A 17,380-nucleotide genomic window follows, 5' to 3' on the forward strand; every position below is an offset into this window, starting at 1 on the left:
CGCTCGTGACTTGCGGTCATCGCGACCGGCTGCCGCAAGCATCGGCACCCCGCTGTGCAGTGGGCGCGCGCCTGCTAACCGGACCCCGCGAGCCAATGTATAGTTACATGGTTTCCTGCAGGGGAGTCAACCTGCCGCAGTAAATCTGTGGCGGCTGGTCTAGAAGCGGTTAAATACTACACTGCAAGCACTGCGCTGGATTTCTCTGTGTTCTTTTTCCTTACCGTGTATGTGAAGCTTTACCTTGTAATACAACAAATTGAGTATCAATTAAAAAAAAGTAATAAAATGTGTAAATTCTACATACGTATTTTTCATATGCAATCACATGATCTCAGTTCTCAGCTGCATAAAGGGGGGGGGGGGGGGGTCCTGGTGGCAGCAGCTTGAAACGAACACAGTCCAGTGTAAAAATGAAGAGACAGAAGTGCAATGTGGCAATCTGCGCAAGGGACGTGTCAGCAGGAGACAGAGGGACAGCAGTACACTAATCTTCATAGTGAATATCTAGCTGTGCAGCAGATGTGCCAGCACAAGTCTGACCACTGGAGTACATGTAGGCTGTGCTCCCAAGAAGAATGCAAAGAAAAAAACTGACCTCGCTGGGATGGATGGGCTTCCAAGTCCTAGCATGGTCAGTTTAAATAAAGGAAATCGGGGGGACAGGCAGGAACAGGATAGTTTTTGATATACGTACATGGTACAGCAGGCACATATCAGGAAAATGAAATGTTTGGATAAAATACTTTAAAATAATTAAAAGCATGCTTTCTTATGACCGTTTCTGACTTTCTGCTGAATCCAAATTTTTGTGCAAATAGACCTTAATTAAATGGGAAATACGATTTTATTGTTGATAAATGTTCCTTAAGGCCCCTTTCACACGTGTACCATTCAGATTCGCCTGTCAGTTTTTTCAAGCGGACCTGAACGGACGCTTCCACTAGTGCGACTTGTCATACAACTTAGAACTGTACCCCATGATTTTCAATGAGCATCGTTCATATCTGTGCGATTTCAAAGTAGTCTCTGCACTACTTTGGTCCCACTTTGATGTGACTTGAGTCCATAGACCTCAAGAATACAAAGGCATTGCTTCAAGTCACATCAAAATCTTGGCAAAATCGCACGACTTTCAGGTCACAATAGTGGAAACCTAGGCTTAAGTTATAAAAACACTTGCGTGTATTTAAGATCATTGTCAATTAGCAGCTTGTAATGTGATGGTTGTAAACTGTCCTATCAAAGCTAAGATGATGGTGGTAGGAGAAATCATGTCTGCTGCCGCACCGAAACTGATTGCGATATGATTTTTGGTCGGCGACAGGCACCGATGTTGGAGTGCCCAAACTGGACACGCCTTCCTCTGTGCGCTTCCTTCTCCCAACCCCTGCACCTGTCACACTGCCAGGTGCGCTATAGTGAAGTCTTGTTTTAGGGGTGGGTGGAGCCTGATCGGAAAATGACCCATCAGGTCCACATTGCTGTTGATTGACGGTGCACAGCAGTGGGCAGATCTATTGGCACTATACAGTCCAATCATGGTTTTTAATCCACTCACTGCTATGCACTATTACACTTGGATTTCTTTGATTTGGGTTAACCTCCTCTCCTGCGAAGTCCCCACCTTTGTGGTGAGCTGCAGAATATAGGCCAATAAGGCCCAAGTAATGACGTTTGATAACAGTGAAAATGTATCACGCACCCCTCTACCACTACCTCCTGGAATAGTGCAGGTCCCTAGCCTGGATGTCAGAACACATACAACCGTTGAGTCTAGGGTTGGGATAAGGTCTTCTGGCACGGGAGGCAACCAGGACAAAGCAAAGATAGATAAAACATTCAAGTTCATGTGTAGACACTGGGCTAGGGCACATTGTAATTCTAAAATGTGTGGTGGGCCCAGGTCTCACACACAGATTACATAAATTAATTTCAACAAGAACCAAAGTGCCAGACTTTTGAGGCACCAAAACACATACAGAAAATATATCAAATGTATTAGATGATAGTATTAACAAAGACAACCATAAAAATAAAATAAAACAGTTGGAATATGATGATGCTATCTCTATGCATTTCAAAGGTAACACATAGCCTCATCAAGAGAGTATCAGGTGTATCATAGAAGTGTATGAAAAACTTGATTGTGTTAATCAAGTTCATCCCATACAAGATTCGCGCTCCCCTATATGGGTAAAATGGTAGACATACGAACAAAAAGAAAAAGCCACCCGGCTCCATACAATCATTGCAATACTGCTGTCTGGTAGGCACTGCTGCACATCGATTGATCGATCATATTAGTCAGTAGTTGTACACACCACTTATAATTTAGGTACCGTATGTATCATTTTTTTAATTTTTTATATAGCGCCGTCAATTTATGCAGCTCTTTCAACATATATTGTGTATTCACATCAGTCCCTGCCCTCAAGAAGCTTACAATCTAAGGTCCCCAAATCACATTCATACATACACATACCAAGTCCAATTTAGATAGGAGTCAATTAACTTACTAGCATGTCCTTTTGAGTGTGGGAGGAAACTGGAGAATCTGGGAGGAAACCCACAGGCGCAGGGAGAACATGTAAACTCCAGGCAGGTAGTACAATGGTTGGGATTCAAACTGATAATCCTAGTGCTGCTAGATGTAAGTGCTAACCACTTAGCCACCGTGCTGCCCACAGCATAATATGTATAATTCCACTTATCAGAGCACCATGTTATCTTGCAGGTGGGGGGTCTAGACAAAGAACCGTGGCCACCACTCTATGTGAAGTCCTCAAATGAGAGTATTTCTGAGTGTTCCATCTGATTGAATCCAAATTTAGACAGAAATTATATCCCTAGGATTACCACATTTGGCCTATGGAAATCAGAACCAAAAAGAATGGAAAGAGTTGCAACCTGGTTTAACTAATGTAATTTAGGAATAATGAGCATGGTGAAAGAGCCAGGATTTCACTAACATAATAACAAATTCTTCCATCTAGGATATAAGGGAGCTTTTTAACTCATCCAAATAGTCAACTATATTTTGCAATCTGGGCCTTTTACAGAGGCGCTGAAATTACATTTCTGGCTCAAAGCATTTTTAATGCAGTGTTACAAGACAAGAAACAGGCTAAAGGCTAAGGGATGGGTTACATCTGTGCAGTGCATTTTCCGGCATTTTCAGAAAGCTACAATTAAACTCTATAAAATATGCATTTGATGAAAGGGCATCAAAGATGCTGCAAGAGGGCTCTTTTTTTTTATTTTTTTTATTTTTTTTTTTTTTTTTAAGCACACCACAAAAAAAAAATTCAGAAAATGTAAATTGGACCTTAGATAAGAATAATAATAAATGGGTAATACAATACAATTAGGTTAGATCGAGGTTAAATTTGTATTTACAAAAATATATCCCCTACCACCATGATGTCAAAGAAATCAACAAATATAAAATCAGGAGTCCAACCCGCAGTCCGCATGCAGCCTGGACCCATCAGGAGGCACGATGTGCAAGCACAGGAGCCTTGGCGGCAAACACAAACAAATCCATCCATGCACATAAATAGGGACGCTGGGCAAACATGGTCGCTGCAGCAGTCTACATCCACAAGCCAGGCAAATGCACATCTGGAGGAATGCCCAGACTGCCATGTTTGCAATATCACCTGCAGCAGGGAATACATTGGTACCTGGTAAATAAATGCTGCATGGCTGGATCTAGGGAGAGTACTCAGGGAAGCTGCCCCCCCCCCCCCCCCAAGATTTAAATAGTGGCTCCCCACCCCACATACATAGGCTACATTCACACTGGCAATTAGGGCCAGTGAGAAATGTAGTGGCAGTTCGCCAGCAGCTGCACCTATTCATGGCGCTCTATACAGCCAGTGTTACCTGCGGTGATCACTGCTGGACGCACTTTGCATCCAGTAGCAGCGATAAGTGCAGGTAAGTGTAGAGAGAGCTGCAAATAGGTGTGGCCAATGACCTATCATTTTGGAGAACAGGCCTGGCGGCCGCACCTGCCTCCTGAGAGCAGCAGGAAGAGCTGCTCCTCAGCTATCCTTGTTCGTGCATTTTATGTGCGGCCTAAGACAATTTCTCTTCTTCCAATGTGGCCCCGGCAAGGCCAAAAGTTTAGACACCCCTGTTTTAAATCCATATAATGTGAAAAGTAGTTGTATTTAAATAAACAAATATATGTACATACATACACAACTGATTCCAGAGTTGAAATATGTTCTAAAAACATTAAATACAATGTTGCAAAGACCATAATCTTTATCTGTAATGGTGTTTCATTCAGGACACAAGAAATGTCCTTGAACGTCCTTGAAAATGGATCCACCACCTTTAGGCCCCTTTCACACAGGGTAGATGGGGTTGGATGGATTCCATTTTGATTAGCAGGGTATCTGTGAGCAGATTGGAGCAGAGCGGGATGGATGTCATATCCATGCCTGCTCTATTTCAGCATAGCAGACGGGCTGACACCCTTCAGCTCTAAGGGTAACCAGGTGTAAACGGACTCTTTTTTTTACATCAGGCTACCTCTGAGCCGGTCCGCCAAAATGGAAAAGGATGTCCAAACCTGATCTGACTCAGACGTGGCCTGCCAATATCACTCTATGGACCTTCTGATCAGGTCTGTCTGAAGAACTGACAGGTGGACCTGATCAGAACAGCCGTGTGAAAGGGGCCTTAGGCCGGGGTTCACACTGGTACGACACGACAGTAGTACCATTTTGGATCTGACTTGAACAGGGATCAGACTTTGATCCCCAAAAATAGCAGGCACTGTGTCTGGTATGAATCTTTAGGGGGAACTCCACACACAATGTAAAGTAAAAAAAAACAAAAAAAAAAAAAACTGCATGAGTTCCCCCTTCAAGGGCATACCAGGGCCTTCATTCTTGGCTTTTTAAGGGTAACCCAAATGCCAAAGAAACGGCGTGGGGGTCCCCCCAAAATCTATACCAAACCCTTATCCAAGCATGCAGTCTGGCAGGTCAGGAAAGGGGGTGGGGACGAGCGAACACCCCCCCTCCTGAACAGTACCAGGCCGCATGCCCTCAACATGGGGGGGGTGGGTGCTTTGGGAAGAAGTCAGAAGCAGAAGTCGGAACAGATGTCAGAGCTGCTTATTAAAATTACTTTAAAAACCTGTGTACTGTGTTTGTTTTTATTTTCGACTTTTTTTTTGTTTTTGTAGGTAGGGGTACAATGTACCCGATATTCATACACATAGGGTGGGGGGGGTGGGATCTGGGGGCCCCCTTGTTTAAGGGGGCTCCCAGATTTCTATAAGCCCCCCCATCTGCAGACCCCGACAACCAATGGCCAAGGGTTGTCGGGAAGAGGCCCTTGTCCTCGTCAACATTGTGACAAGGTGCTTTGGGGTGGGGGGCGCAGGGCCCCCTTGCCCCAAAGCACCCATCCCCCATGTTTAGGGCATGCGGCCTGGTACGGTTCAGGGGGGTGCTCACTCGTCCACACCCCCTTTCTTGACCTGCCAGGCTGCGTACTCGGATAAGGGTCTGGTATGGATTTTTGGGGGGACCCCATGCTGTTTTTTGCAGCATAGGGGTTCCCCTTAAAATCCATACCAGACCAAAGGGCCTGGTGTGCTCTTGGAGGGGGAACTCATGGCATTTTTTTAAATTAAAATTTGGCATGGAGTTCCCCTTCAAGATCCGCACAGCACAAGTCGCATGCCAAATTTGGATCATTTAAGACAGCGATCCAACTTTGATCCGACTTCAGTGATATTCAATGGGCTTAAGTAGGATCAAAGTCAGACCAAAGTAGTGCAGGGAGCATTTTCAAATTTGGACCGACTTGTGTCAGACCAGTTAAGACAGCTCCCATAGGGAAACATTGATTTTCACATGTCATGAGCTCCCAATTTCAGAGCGTTTGTTGTACCAGTGTGAACCCGCCTTAACCAGGTAAATTTTTCACAATACCACGTGGAGGGAGAATTTACTAAAATGGGAGCATACAAAATCTGGAGCAGCTGTGCATAATAACCAATTAGCATCTATCCTCAGCCTATTTAGTTAAGCTTTGAAAATGAAAGCTATAAGCCAATTGGTTGCCTTGTACAACTGTACCAGATTCTGGCAGCTCTAGTCTCAGGTCTCATTCACACGGAGCTAAACTGCATACTAAATACTAAACTGTACGCCCATGGAGGGCTGTGTATCCTTGAACAGGCATGCACTGTGGCGTGTTCAGGAGACAACCTGCACCTACACATATGTCAAATTGGGAGCAGCGGCTGTGTCCATGCAGCCACTGCATTCCAACTGACATCAATGTGGATGCCTGCACAGGGATGCAAGGAACATGCAGGTAAACACGGTCTTGCATGGATGTACGCATTCATTGATGCACCTCATGTGAACAAGGCCCTTGGTTTCATTCACACATGCGGCTAGGGGGTGATAAAGTTCACCTTAACAGAAAAAATTATAAATGTACATATTTTTGCAAAAAAAAAAAAAAGCATTCATTTTTTTTTACCTGCAGTTGCCTGGAAAGCATTTGAACCTGCGATCAGTAGATCACATGTGTAATGTGGGCTCTTGCAGAAATGGCTTCTGGCTTTTAACCCATACCTTTGTACGGGCTTCTGTTTAAAAAGCCGGAGGACATGTCAATACTCATCAGTGCTCCCACAGCCCAAACTACACGTTTGTTTGCCACAGTGGAAGATGGTACTTGTAGTTTATATATACAAAGGAATCTGTGAATGAATGACGTGGCTGTGTGGGTGGAGCTCCACACAGCCACGTCATTCATTCACAGATTCCTTTGTATATATAAACTACAAGTACCATGATGCCTCGCTCCTCCCCTGCAGGCATTGTAAGCGTGGGTGCCCAGCTGTTACAGTTTGCGGCTTCACAGCCAAGCATGCACTGCGCATGCGCAAATTGCTCTGCGCTGTCAGTAGCCAGGCAATTTTCTGGGACCTGTGAAATGTCCCAGAAGATTGCAGGAAGGGAGGGGTCACCTAGGAAGAGAGGAGTCACCGCTTAGGCAGCCAAAAGATGGGAGGAGCATTATATATAATTTTGTAGTTATAGCTGGAGTCTAAAGCCGGCCATATATGGGTCGAATTCCCCAAAAAATTTTTTCGGAAATCTTAATTATTCATTTTTGTTCGAATTTCACACCATTAGTGGGCCACAGAAATTACCGATTTTCGCGCAGCTATAGAACTTGAGTGATTGGGCATGTTGGAAATTTTTTGAAAAACAAATTGCTAATCAACAATGGGCAAATCGAGCAAGAAATATACAAAAAAGAAATGCGCATTTGCTGTGACCAGGATAGAAAAGAAGATTACTGGCCATGAAAAAACAAATTCTGTACCAACATGAGGTGAAATTGAAGGCTTGGTTGGTCGAATTTCGAAATTAATGGTGGCACCATCGGATTACAAAATGCACAAAATTTCGGATTTTCTAAAGAAAATCTGTTTTTGGAATGTGACCCTTGTATAACTTGTATAAGGCTCCATGCACACTGGCTTAAGACTCCTTTCACACCAGGGCGTTTTGCAGGCGCTATAGCGTTAGAAATAGCGCCTGCAAAACGCCCTAAAGAAGCTGCACCATTGTGTGTAGTGTGAAAGCCCCGAGGGCTTTCACACTACAGCGGTGCGCTGGCAGGACGTCAGAAAAAAGTCCTGCCAGCAGCTTCTTTGGAGCGGTGAAGGAGCGGTGTGTTTACCGCTCCTCCACCGCTGCTGCCCATTGAAATCAATGGGGCAGCGCTGTAATGCTGCCGGCAAAACGCCGCTATTGCGGCGTATTGCCGGCATTTTTAACCCTTTCGCGGCCGCTAGCGGGGGTAAAAGCACCCCGCTAGCGGCCGAAATGCGCCGCAAATCTGGCGGTAAAACGCAACTAAAAATAGCTGCGTTTTACCGCCGACGCAAGGTGCGGTGTGGTGTGAAAGGGGTCTACAAGTAAATAAATAAAATCGCGGCTTCTACAGAAGTTTTGGGTTTTGCCTGTAGAAACAGCTCTATGTAATCCTATGTTTCCATGCACATTAGGACATTGAGGGGCATATTTTAAGCTCAAAGTTTAGAGGTAGGAAAAAGCAATCCTTCTGGTTTGCATTTTTGATTGGAGTTTTCTGGCAGAAAAAATGCTAAACACTCCTAAACGCACCTAAACACGTGTACAAAAACTCTCTATAAGAATTTTTTTCTGCCAAGGGAACTGCCATTTGTATTAAGCTCAGTGTGCATGGAGCCTAAAACTAGAAAGTCAATGTTATGAGCAGAGTAAGAATAAATAATGTACTGCCTAAATACGTTCATTAAAATGAGATAGAGGACTACCACACACTCATCTGGAAAGACACGTCTAGTGGATTATGCTGCCCTGATTACATTATCAGCTAATTAAAGGCAATTGTGTAATGGCATAATGACTTAACATACAGAGCTGAGATGTTACATAATATTGAAGGATTTTCCAATCCATGCTATACATAGACCTCAAGACTGAGGGGACTGGACTCTACAAGCCAATAAGAATCCATTTGAATACATTTAGATCAGCCTTTCTCAATCTTTTATACCATGAAGAAATCCTTGAAATAACTTAAATGTAACTTGTGCAAAACTTTTGCACAAAGCAGGCAAGTATGACATGTTCGTTATTTTAAAGAAAAAAAAAATGTACCTTTTTAATATCGCTTTAAGGATTGGCAAGCTGCAAAATATTACTTTCTATGGAGTTTAGTACTATTTATTGTTTAATGGAAAAGTGCCCTTGTAGATTGGCACTGTAAATTTGTGTTTAGTGAAGTGCCAATTGGGGTTCACATCAATGGGGGTTCTAGTCAAACACTGCGGTTTCTATTTGTATACATGCGTAAGCTGCATTAGAAAGGAAAAACACAGCGCTTGTTAAGAAAAAGCCGCATTTGACCTGTTTTGCCTCCAGTTCCAATGCATCTTAAAAGGACATGCTAGAAACACAGAGCAAGGCAAACTGTCCTGTTTACTGCACATTGAAATTTTATGTGAATTTGCAGATCGGCATTTAGTGTGTGTTGCAAATTAATCTAAAACTTAAAAATAATGCCCCTCGACCTGAGCTCTTAAGATTAGTGGTCAGTGGGAAAAAGGACACCATTATAATGTCACCCCCTGCAAAAACCCTGGTTGAAAAATACTGATTTAGGATGCATTTACACTAATAAATATCTCATACCATGTGCTGTACAGTAATGAACCGTAACAAATTATATGTGTTTCAGTATGTTACTATTTATTATTTAAATTGAATTTTAAAGTGGAAGTCCAGTTACATAGTAGGTGAGGTTAACAAAAAACAAACAAAAAAAAAACACGACATCAAGTCCATCAAATCCAACCAATATGTGTGATGATGTGTCAGTATTACATTGTATATCTCTGTATGTTGTGGTCAATCAGGTGCTTATCTAATAGTTTTTTTTTTAAACCATCAATACCCCCCGCTGAGACCACCGCCTGTGGAAGGGAATTCCACATCCTTGCCACTCTTACAGTAAAGAACCTTCTAAGTAGTTTAAGGTTAAACCCCTTTTCTTATAATTCTAATGAGTGGCCACGTGTCTTGTAAAACTCCCTTTCACAAAAAAGTTTTATCCCCATTGTGGGGTCACCAGTATGGAATTTGAAAAATTTAAATCATACCCCCTTTCCAGAGAGAATAAGTTCAGTGCTCGCAACCTTTCCTCATAACAAATATCCTCCAGACCCTTTATTAGCTTTGTTGCCCTTCTTCGTACTCGCTCCATTTCCAGTACATCCTTCCTGAGGACTGGTGCCCAGAACTGAACAGCATACTCTAGGTGCGGCCAGACCAGAGTCTTGTAGAGCAGGAGAATTATCGTTTTATCACTGCAGTTGATCCCTTTTTAATGCATGCCAATATTCTATTTGCTTTGTTAGAAGCAGCCTGGCATTGCATGCCATTGCTGAGCCTATCTTCTACTAGGACCCCCAGGTCCTTTTCCATCCTAGATTCCCCCAGAAGGTTCTCTCCCCCCGCCCCCAGTGTATAGATTGCATTCATATTTTTGCCACCCAAATGTATTATTTTCAATTTTTCTACATCAAACCTAATTTTCCATGTAGTTGCCACCCCATTCATTTGTTCAGATCTTTTTGCACAGTTTCCGCATCCTGCAGAGAAGTTATTGCCCTGCTTAACTTAGTATTGTCGCAATACTGTAGCAAATACAGAGATTGAACCATTTACCCCATCCTCCAGGTCATTTATCAACAAAATAAATAGGATTGGTCCCAGCACAGAACCCTGGGGCACCCCACTACCCACCCCTGCCCATTCTGAGTACTCCCCATTTATAACCACCCTTGTTAATGTTAAGTTTCCCAAGTTTAATTTTAATTCTGTCCTCTGTTAACCATGGAGGTGCTTCCTGTGATGTGTCATGAGGATAAACACTGCAGTTTTGGTTACTGAAGCCCCCCCCCCCCCCCCTATTCTCTCGTGACGACTGAGGAGAACAATAAATTCAATACCTTCACCATCTCCCCATCCTTTTTAACTAGATGTCCTTCCCCATTCTTTATGGGGCCAATGTGGTCTGTCCTCCTTTTTTACTGTTTACATACTTAAAGAATTTCTTGGGATTTTTTTTGCTCTTCTCCGCTATGTGTCTTTCGTGTTCTATCTTAGCCACCTTAATTGCACCCTTAGATTTCTTGTTGCATTCTTTATAAAGTCTGAATGCTGATGACGATCCCTCAACCTTGTATTTTTTTGAAGGCCTTCTCCCTTGCTTTTATATGCATTTTTACATTGGAGTTACGCCATACAGGACTTTTGTTGGCTCTTTTAAATGTATTACTCAATGGGATGCATTTGCTAATGCCCTTATTTAATATGCTCTTAAAGCAGGGATGTGCAATTAGCGGACCTCCAGCTGTTACAAAACTACAAGTCCCATCATGCCTCTGCCTCTGGGTGTCATGCTTGTGGCTGTCAGAGTCTTGCTATGCCTCATGGGACTTTTAGTTCTGCAACAGCTGGAGGTCCGCTAATTGCATATCCCTGTCTTAAAGCAAACCCATCTCACCTCCGTGTTCCTTGTTCCTAAGATTTTATCCCAATTTATGCCTTCTAGCAAGGTTCGTAGTTTAGGGAAGTTGGCTCTTTTGAAATTCAGTGTCTTTTTATTCCCCTTATGTTTCCCATTTGTGTGATTTATACTGAAGCTAATTGACCTGTGATTGCTGTTTCCTAAATTGCCCCCGTATTTCCACATCCGTGATCAGGTCTGTATTGTTGGTAATCAGTAGATCCGGTAAAGCTTTTATTTCAAGTTGGTGCATCTACCACCTGAACCATGAAATTGTCCTGCCAGACATTTAGGAACTGGCGAGCCTTAGACAAATGCGTGGTTCCCTCCGCTCAGTATGTCTGGATAATTAAAATCCCCCATTATCATAACACTTCCCATCCTTTCTGCTAATCCAACTTGTGATAGGAGATACATCTCCCCCTCCTCCCTCAGGTTAGGGGACCTATAGCATACTCTCATTATTATTTCCCCCTTAGCTTCAACCTTCGGGAGCTCTACCCATAAGGATTCCACCTCCTCCCTAGCTCCCTTAGTGATGTCATCTCTCACATTCACTTGTACATTATTCTTGATATATAGGCATATCCCTCCCCCGTTTTGTCCTCTCTATCCCTGCGATAAAGGGTATACCCTTGAATGGTTGCCAGCCAATCATGAGAGCTGTTGAACCAGGTCTCTGAAAATTCCCACAAAATCCAAATCCTCCTTGTACAACAGTATCTCTAGTTCACCTATCCTGTTCACCAGGCTCTTGCCATTGGTGAACATGCCACGTAGTTTAGACTGGTCACATACTAACCTCTTATTGGGTGTTCCCGAGATTGCAACTACGACGTGTTACTAAACATACCTTGGGCTTATGTGCGTTATTCAACCTACCACTAATGCCCCCAATACTACCCTCTGGAATATGTTCCGCGCTGACCATCTCTACCTCAGGGCCCTCCCCCCCCTCGCCTAGTTTAAAAACTCCTCCAACTTTTCAGTCCTATTCACTCCCAGCAGATCTGCATCCTCCTCATTTAGGTGCAGTCTGTCCCTTATATAGTACTGGTGACCAACTGAGAAGTTGGCTCAGTCTTCCAGGAACCCAAACCCCTCATTACTACACCAGCTCCTCAGCCACTTGTTTACTTCCCTAATCTCCCACTGCTTTTCTGGTGTGGCTCAAGGTGTTCCTGAGAACACTACCTTGGAGGTTCTTTTCCTCAATTTAGCTCCCAAGTCCCTAAAATAGTTCTTTAGGACACTCCATCTGCCTCTGACTTTATCATTGGTGCCAACGTGCAACATGACAGCTGGGTCTTCCCCAGCCCCTCCCAGTAATCTGTCCACCAGATCTGTGATGTGCCGAACCCGAGCGCCCCATAGACAACATACAGTTCGGAGCTTCAGGTCTTTGCTACAGATTGCCCTCTGTCCTAAGAATTGAGTCCCCTACCACCAGAATCTGTTTTTGCTTTCCCTTCACCCCGAACACACTCACTGGAGGAGTTCTTCCCTGGCAGCTAGGAGAGTCCCTCAGCTCCAGCAGTGCTGGCCCCTGACTGGTTTTGCCAATGTCACTCAATTGAGTGTACTTATTCGGATGCTCCAGCCCTGGATCGGCCTCTCTGGCACTTCCCCCTCTACCCTTCCTGGCTGTCACCCATTCTCTTTCCTAGTGCCTGTACCTCGTTGTCTCCACCCGCCTTTGTGCTGGCCCCTGTCGGCACCTGGCGTGTACGTTCCTGCCTATCCTTTGGTATGGAAAGTCTTCTCAGTGCTGACAGTTGCTTCCCCAGATTCAGAACCTGGGCTTCCAGGGAAACAATGTGCTTACATTTTGCCCAGCAGTACTCGCCCTCAATTGGATGATCAAGGAACACATACATGCTGCAAGATGTACACCGAGTCGCATATCCACACCCGCCGGGCATCGTACCAACTAATTTAATGAGTATTGGGGATTATACTCTGTCCAAATTACCTAACAACTAGCTTCCTGACACTAATACTCAAGACAATACACAGGTACTCTCAGACCCACGTGCAGTCAAACTAAAATCTCTAAATCTACTTGCAGCCACAGTCTAACACTAACCTATCTAGCCCTGTAAAGGAAAACTCGCTATACATACCTTTTCTTAAGTCGATCCGATCACACGCTGAGCTGTAATCTGCAGCATCTCTGTGGAGGCGGGTGCAGAAGAGGCAACGACAACAAAAGCTACATACTAACTCTATTGGTTATGTCACTTCCCAGGCATTTCACAGCCATTGTCGGCTGTGTCCTGCACAGAACTTCCGATGCTGGAGGCCGGACCTGTCTGTATAGCGAGTTTTGCTTTACAGGGTTAGATAGGTTAGTCTTAGATTGTGCCTGCAAGTAGATTTTAGTTTTAGGCTGGACTTCCACTTTAAGGCCAGGTTCACATATGCGTGGACGCGGGTCCGTGCCTGGGGTCCAGTGTGTATCTGTTCACCGGTTCAGGTGCAATTCAGGTCTGAATTTTTGCCTTAATGTGCACCTGAACCAGACCCAAACATGCACAGGATCCTTTTTGTAATCCGCTCCGCAGCCGCCCCGGACCTGTGAACAGGCTCCATTGAGAACCACACTTGCATGTCATGCGAATTGGATGTGGGGAAACCAGCATCCAATTTGCACATATATGAACCCAGCCTTATACATACAGAGCTCAATCACACTTGTGGTGCTCTCGGAAGTGAGCATTTGACAGGCAGTGAGGAGACATTGTATCACCTTCTGGCCGCCTGGTCTAACCCCTTGATCGCAGTACTAGCGTGCCACAACCACGTGTATTGTACAGTTGAAGGGCGCTTAAACAATAAACAGCAGGCCCATTCATTTGTCACATTCAAAAGCAACAGAGGTTATAAATATTGCTGTGGCTGTGAAGCTGCTCAAGATCCGATGTTTGTGCATCAGTAACACGTGCAGGGACAAAATTCAGTAATTTATATCCACTACAGTAAGTGATTATATTTGCATAAAATATGGCATTCACCTTTTCTGTCTAGATGCCTGAATAAATGCATTGAGTTATGTAGATAAAGAACCTAAGTGTATTGCCTGTGGGTGGTTCAGCTCCTCTAATACAGTAGATGTTATGGATTATTGTTGCCATCTGAACCCTTCACCCTCATGGACACTCAAGTATAGGATTTCCTGCCTTTAATTTTTCTTTGCACAAACATAGAATGAATTATGTTTTGAAACAAGGTGCCTAGGCCTTGGGAACTTGGCCAACTTCACCATGCCTTGTAAAATGGCAAACTGATGAATGCTGAATGCTAAATTATCTAGAATAAGCAAAAGAAACCGCTACAGTTTCACCTAACCTGAAATAGAAAAAATGCCTAGTAAACATGATGGGAATATTGGATGAAACAAAAAAAAAAAAAAACATTTGGAGAGAAAGTCTGATAATCTATTTATTAGTACACGGCTTTTGAGAGCCAAAAAAGACAGTTAATGCAAAAATATCCAAAGGGACGAGCATGACATTTTTTCTTGTCATTTTTTCTCATGTAATTAGTATAGTATTTGTGCAAATACTAATCGAGAAGACCATTGATGCTCAGAAACTAAAGAACACAATACAATACATTACATCACTTCCAAAGTTGTATTCTGTTGGATGAGATTTTTTGTAACTTTAGTAACCTATGAGGCTTGCATGCAAAAAAAAAAAAAAAGAAACATATGATCATTGGTTTGATATTCTCATAGTGTGTACTAGGCTTAAGCCATGCCACTTATGTTCCAGTATCTAAGGCCCCTTTCCCACGGGCGGCTGTTCTGCCGCTATTAAAAACATGTTTTGTTATTCTGAAATTCAGAGAATCCTGGCACAGCGTTCACTTGCAGTTTTACATTGCGTTTAGCTGCGTCTGGCTGCGTTTGGAAAATTCTTGCCATTTCTGATGTGCTTCCTATTGTTTTTCTTTCCTTGTTGCCGCTGCTATCTGCAGGAGAAATAGTGCACTGCGATTATCTGCAGTTATGTGCAGATAGCTGCAGTAAATCGTTCCTGGACGCAGTCAACTTTATTTTTTCTATCTGCACAAAACCGCAGTGTAACAAAACTGTCACTAAACGCAGTGTGTGAATGGGGCCATAGGAAAGCATTGTGTGCATTTAGCTGCGGTAGATAACGTCATCTGTTCGCAGCTAAAGGCACAATTCTAACCGACCGTGTGAAAGGGGCCTTAAGCCAGTATGCGAGTGATGTGACAGTGATCAGCACTCATGATAGTAAGGGAAAGACATATGGGAAGGTTCCATCAGTCTGTAAGTAGGAAAGAAGGAATATCCGGAAGTACCACCACTACAGCGTGTGATACTGGATGGGGTACAGATGGTAGCAGTAGTATAAGAGGGCACTATACATGCCTCCTCTTATAGTAGCACACACCAGTTAATGGCTGCTAACATGAATTCAGGTAATAGAAGCCATTTTACATAAATTATATCATATGCCTATGTCATGGTCAATGAGCTGGAACATATAAATGAGAAATCTCGCAAACGATTATAGGTGTACCATTCATATGGGGAACAGAATGATAATGAGCATACAAACAAACTTACCAAACCAGCAATAGGTGTTGGTAATCGATTTATCTTCTTTATAAGCCCTGGTTTAATTGCATTCAACAGCCTGCAAAAATAAATAATAAAATAAAGAAAAAGTACAAATATTATAAAAAGGAAAGATTATTTTTTTAGGGCATTGCGGAAAAACAAAATACAGATAACGGATCCAAGCTTCTTCACAAAGTGGCATATGAGACTTAGAAATAAAATAAATGGCACACTCATAGGGCTGATGTGTATTGGAAAGGACTAGTAAACATACCATGTGACCGGCCTCCCCTCCCAATCACGTAGTATTTTCTGCAGTACTGTTCAGAGAAAAACTCACTATAGACATGGGGCAGGAAAAATACTTTGCGATTTATTTCTAAAAAAATAATAATATAAAGGATAAGCTCACCATTACAAAAAATAATAAATAAATGCACTTTTTTTTTTGCAGGTAAACAAAAAAAATTGTTAGCAACCTGTAATAAAGCATTGCACCTACAATCAGCAGATTGTGGGTGTAACGCCACGGTCCTGCAGACTGTCTGTACCTCCAATATGGGCAGGCAGTTACTGAATGACATCCCCAATGATCTACCTAACAGCACCCTGGTAATTCATTGAGAACTATAAGCCGACAGCTTCCAGCTACCCTGATTGTGCGAGGAGCCTGTGGGACGCAGTAGAACTGCCAGGACTACATACTTATGCTGAGCACTACTCTCACTTATATCTTATAAGTGTTTTTAATCTTGTCCAATACATGATACACTTTTAATATTACACTTAGTGGCCCCCCGTTTCTTTTATGTTTTTCAGAGTTGCTGTACACACTTTGAGGATGGCTGACTCTTTTTAAATCACCCCCTTACCATGGTTCAACTCTTTTTTTAACCTGAAGACTGACTAATCAAATGTACAATTTTACAAACTAAGGGCATTGCCTCCTGGAGCGCCAGATACCCAATTTACCTCCGCAAACGATGTGTTGGTACTTATAGCTTTTCCATTCACAGATCATTGTGAATGGATGATTTGGCTGGGTGGGCAGCGTTTATTTTTAGATTGTGACAGCAAGTGGGGGGGGGGGGGGAGAAAATTCCTTCCTAGCTGTCAAAAACGGGGGATTGGGGGTTGTGGAGGCTGGTGCATCTTGTAACATGTTACACAAATAGAACATAGCCTTTAATTCCTATGGTCGTCAGCTCCAACTAATGTCCATATTGTGGTATTTTTCTGAAATACCACAATCAGGAAAATACTGCATTATGGTCTCTAGATGGAGCGGATGATCATGCAAACAGATTAAGACATTCAAACATTGGATCTTTTATAAAGAGACCCTTATAATGCTAGCAGAAAGCAGTATCCACTCTCCACTATAAATGGGCTTCTTAGGTTCAAGTCATTATGCTTGGCATTAGCGTGTGCGACTTATCCTCAGTTCTCATTGGTGCTTACTGTTGAAAAATAGTGGATGATATGGAAAGTAACACTTGTTAGATAGAGTACTGAGCAAAGTAATAGAAGACAGTGAAAAAAGAATCACCCAGGTCTGGTATACCAATTCGCAAACAAATTTTGATCAAAACACTGATAGCCTGAGCTTCCAAAAAACCTGCCCTAAGCCGGTCACACTTCCCATCAACTGAACAGGTGATCATAAGTATATGA

General features: G+C 43.1%; 1 protein-coding gene across 9 annotated transcripts in view; it reads right to left on the reverse strand.

The window, feature by feature from the left end:
* Positions 1–17,380, reverse strand: part of LIMCH1 (LIM and calponin homology domains 1) — a 375,099-nt gene that overhangs the window by 182,040 nt on the left and 175,679 nt on the right. For all 9 annotated transcript variants that reach the window (XM_077477572.1, XM_077477576.1, XM_077477575.1 and 6 more), the window contains one exon: positions 15,713–15,782. In XM_077477572.1, coding sequence (XP_077333698.1) covers positions 15,713–15,782 — 70 coding nt within the window. The remainder of the gene's footprint in view (positions 1–15,712; positions 15,783–17,380) is intronic.

Source organism: Lithobates pipiens, unplaced genomic scaffold, assembly GCF_037356315.1.
Source record: "Lithobates pipiens isolate NorthernLeopardFrog02 unplaced genomic scaffold, aLitPip1_a1.2 Scaffold_13, whole genome shotgun sequence".
Taxonomy (NCBI): domain Eukaryota; kingdom Metazoa; phylum Chordata; class Amphibia; order Anura; family Ranidae; genus Lithobates; species Lithobates pipiens.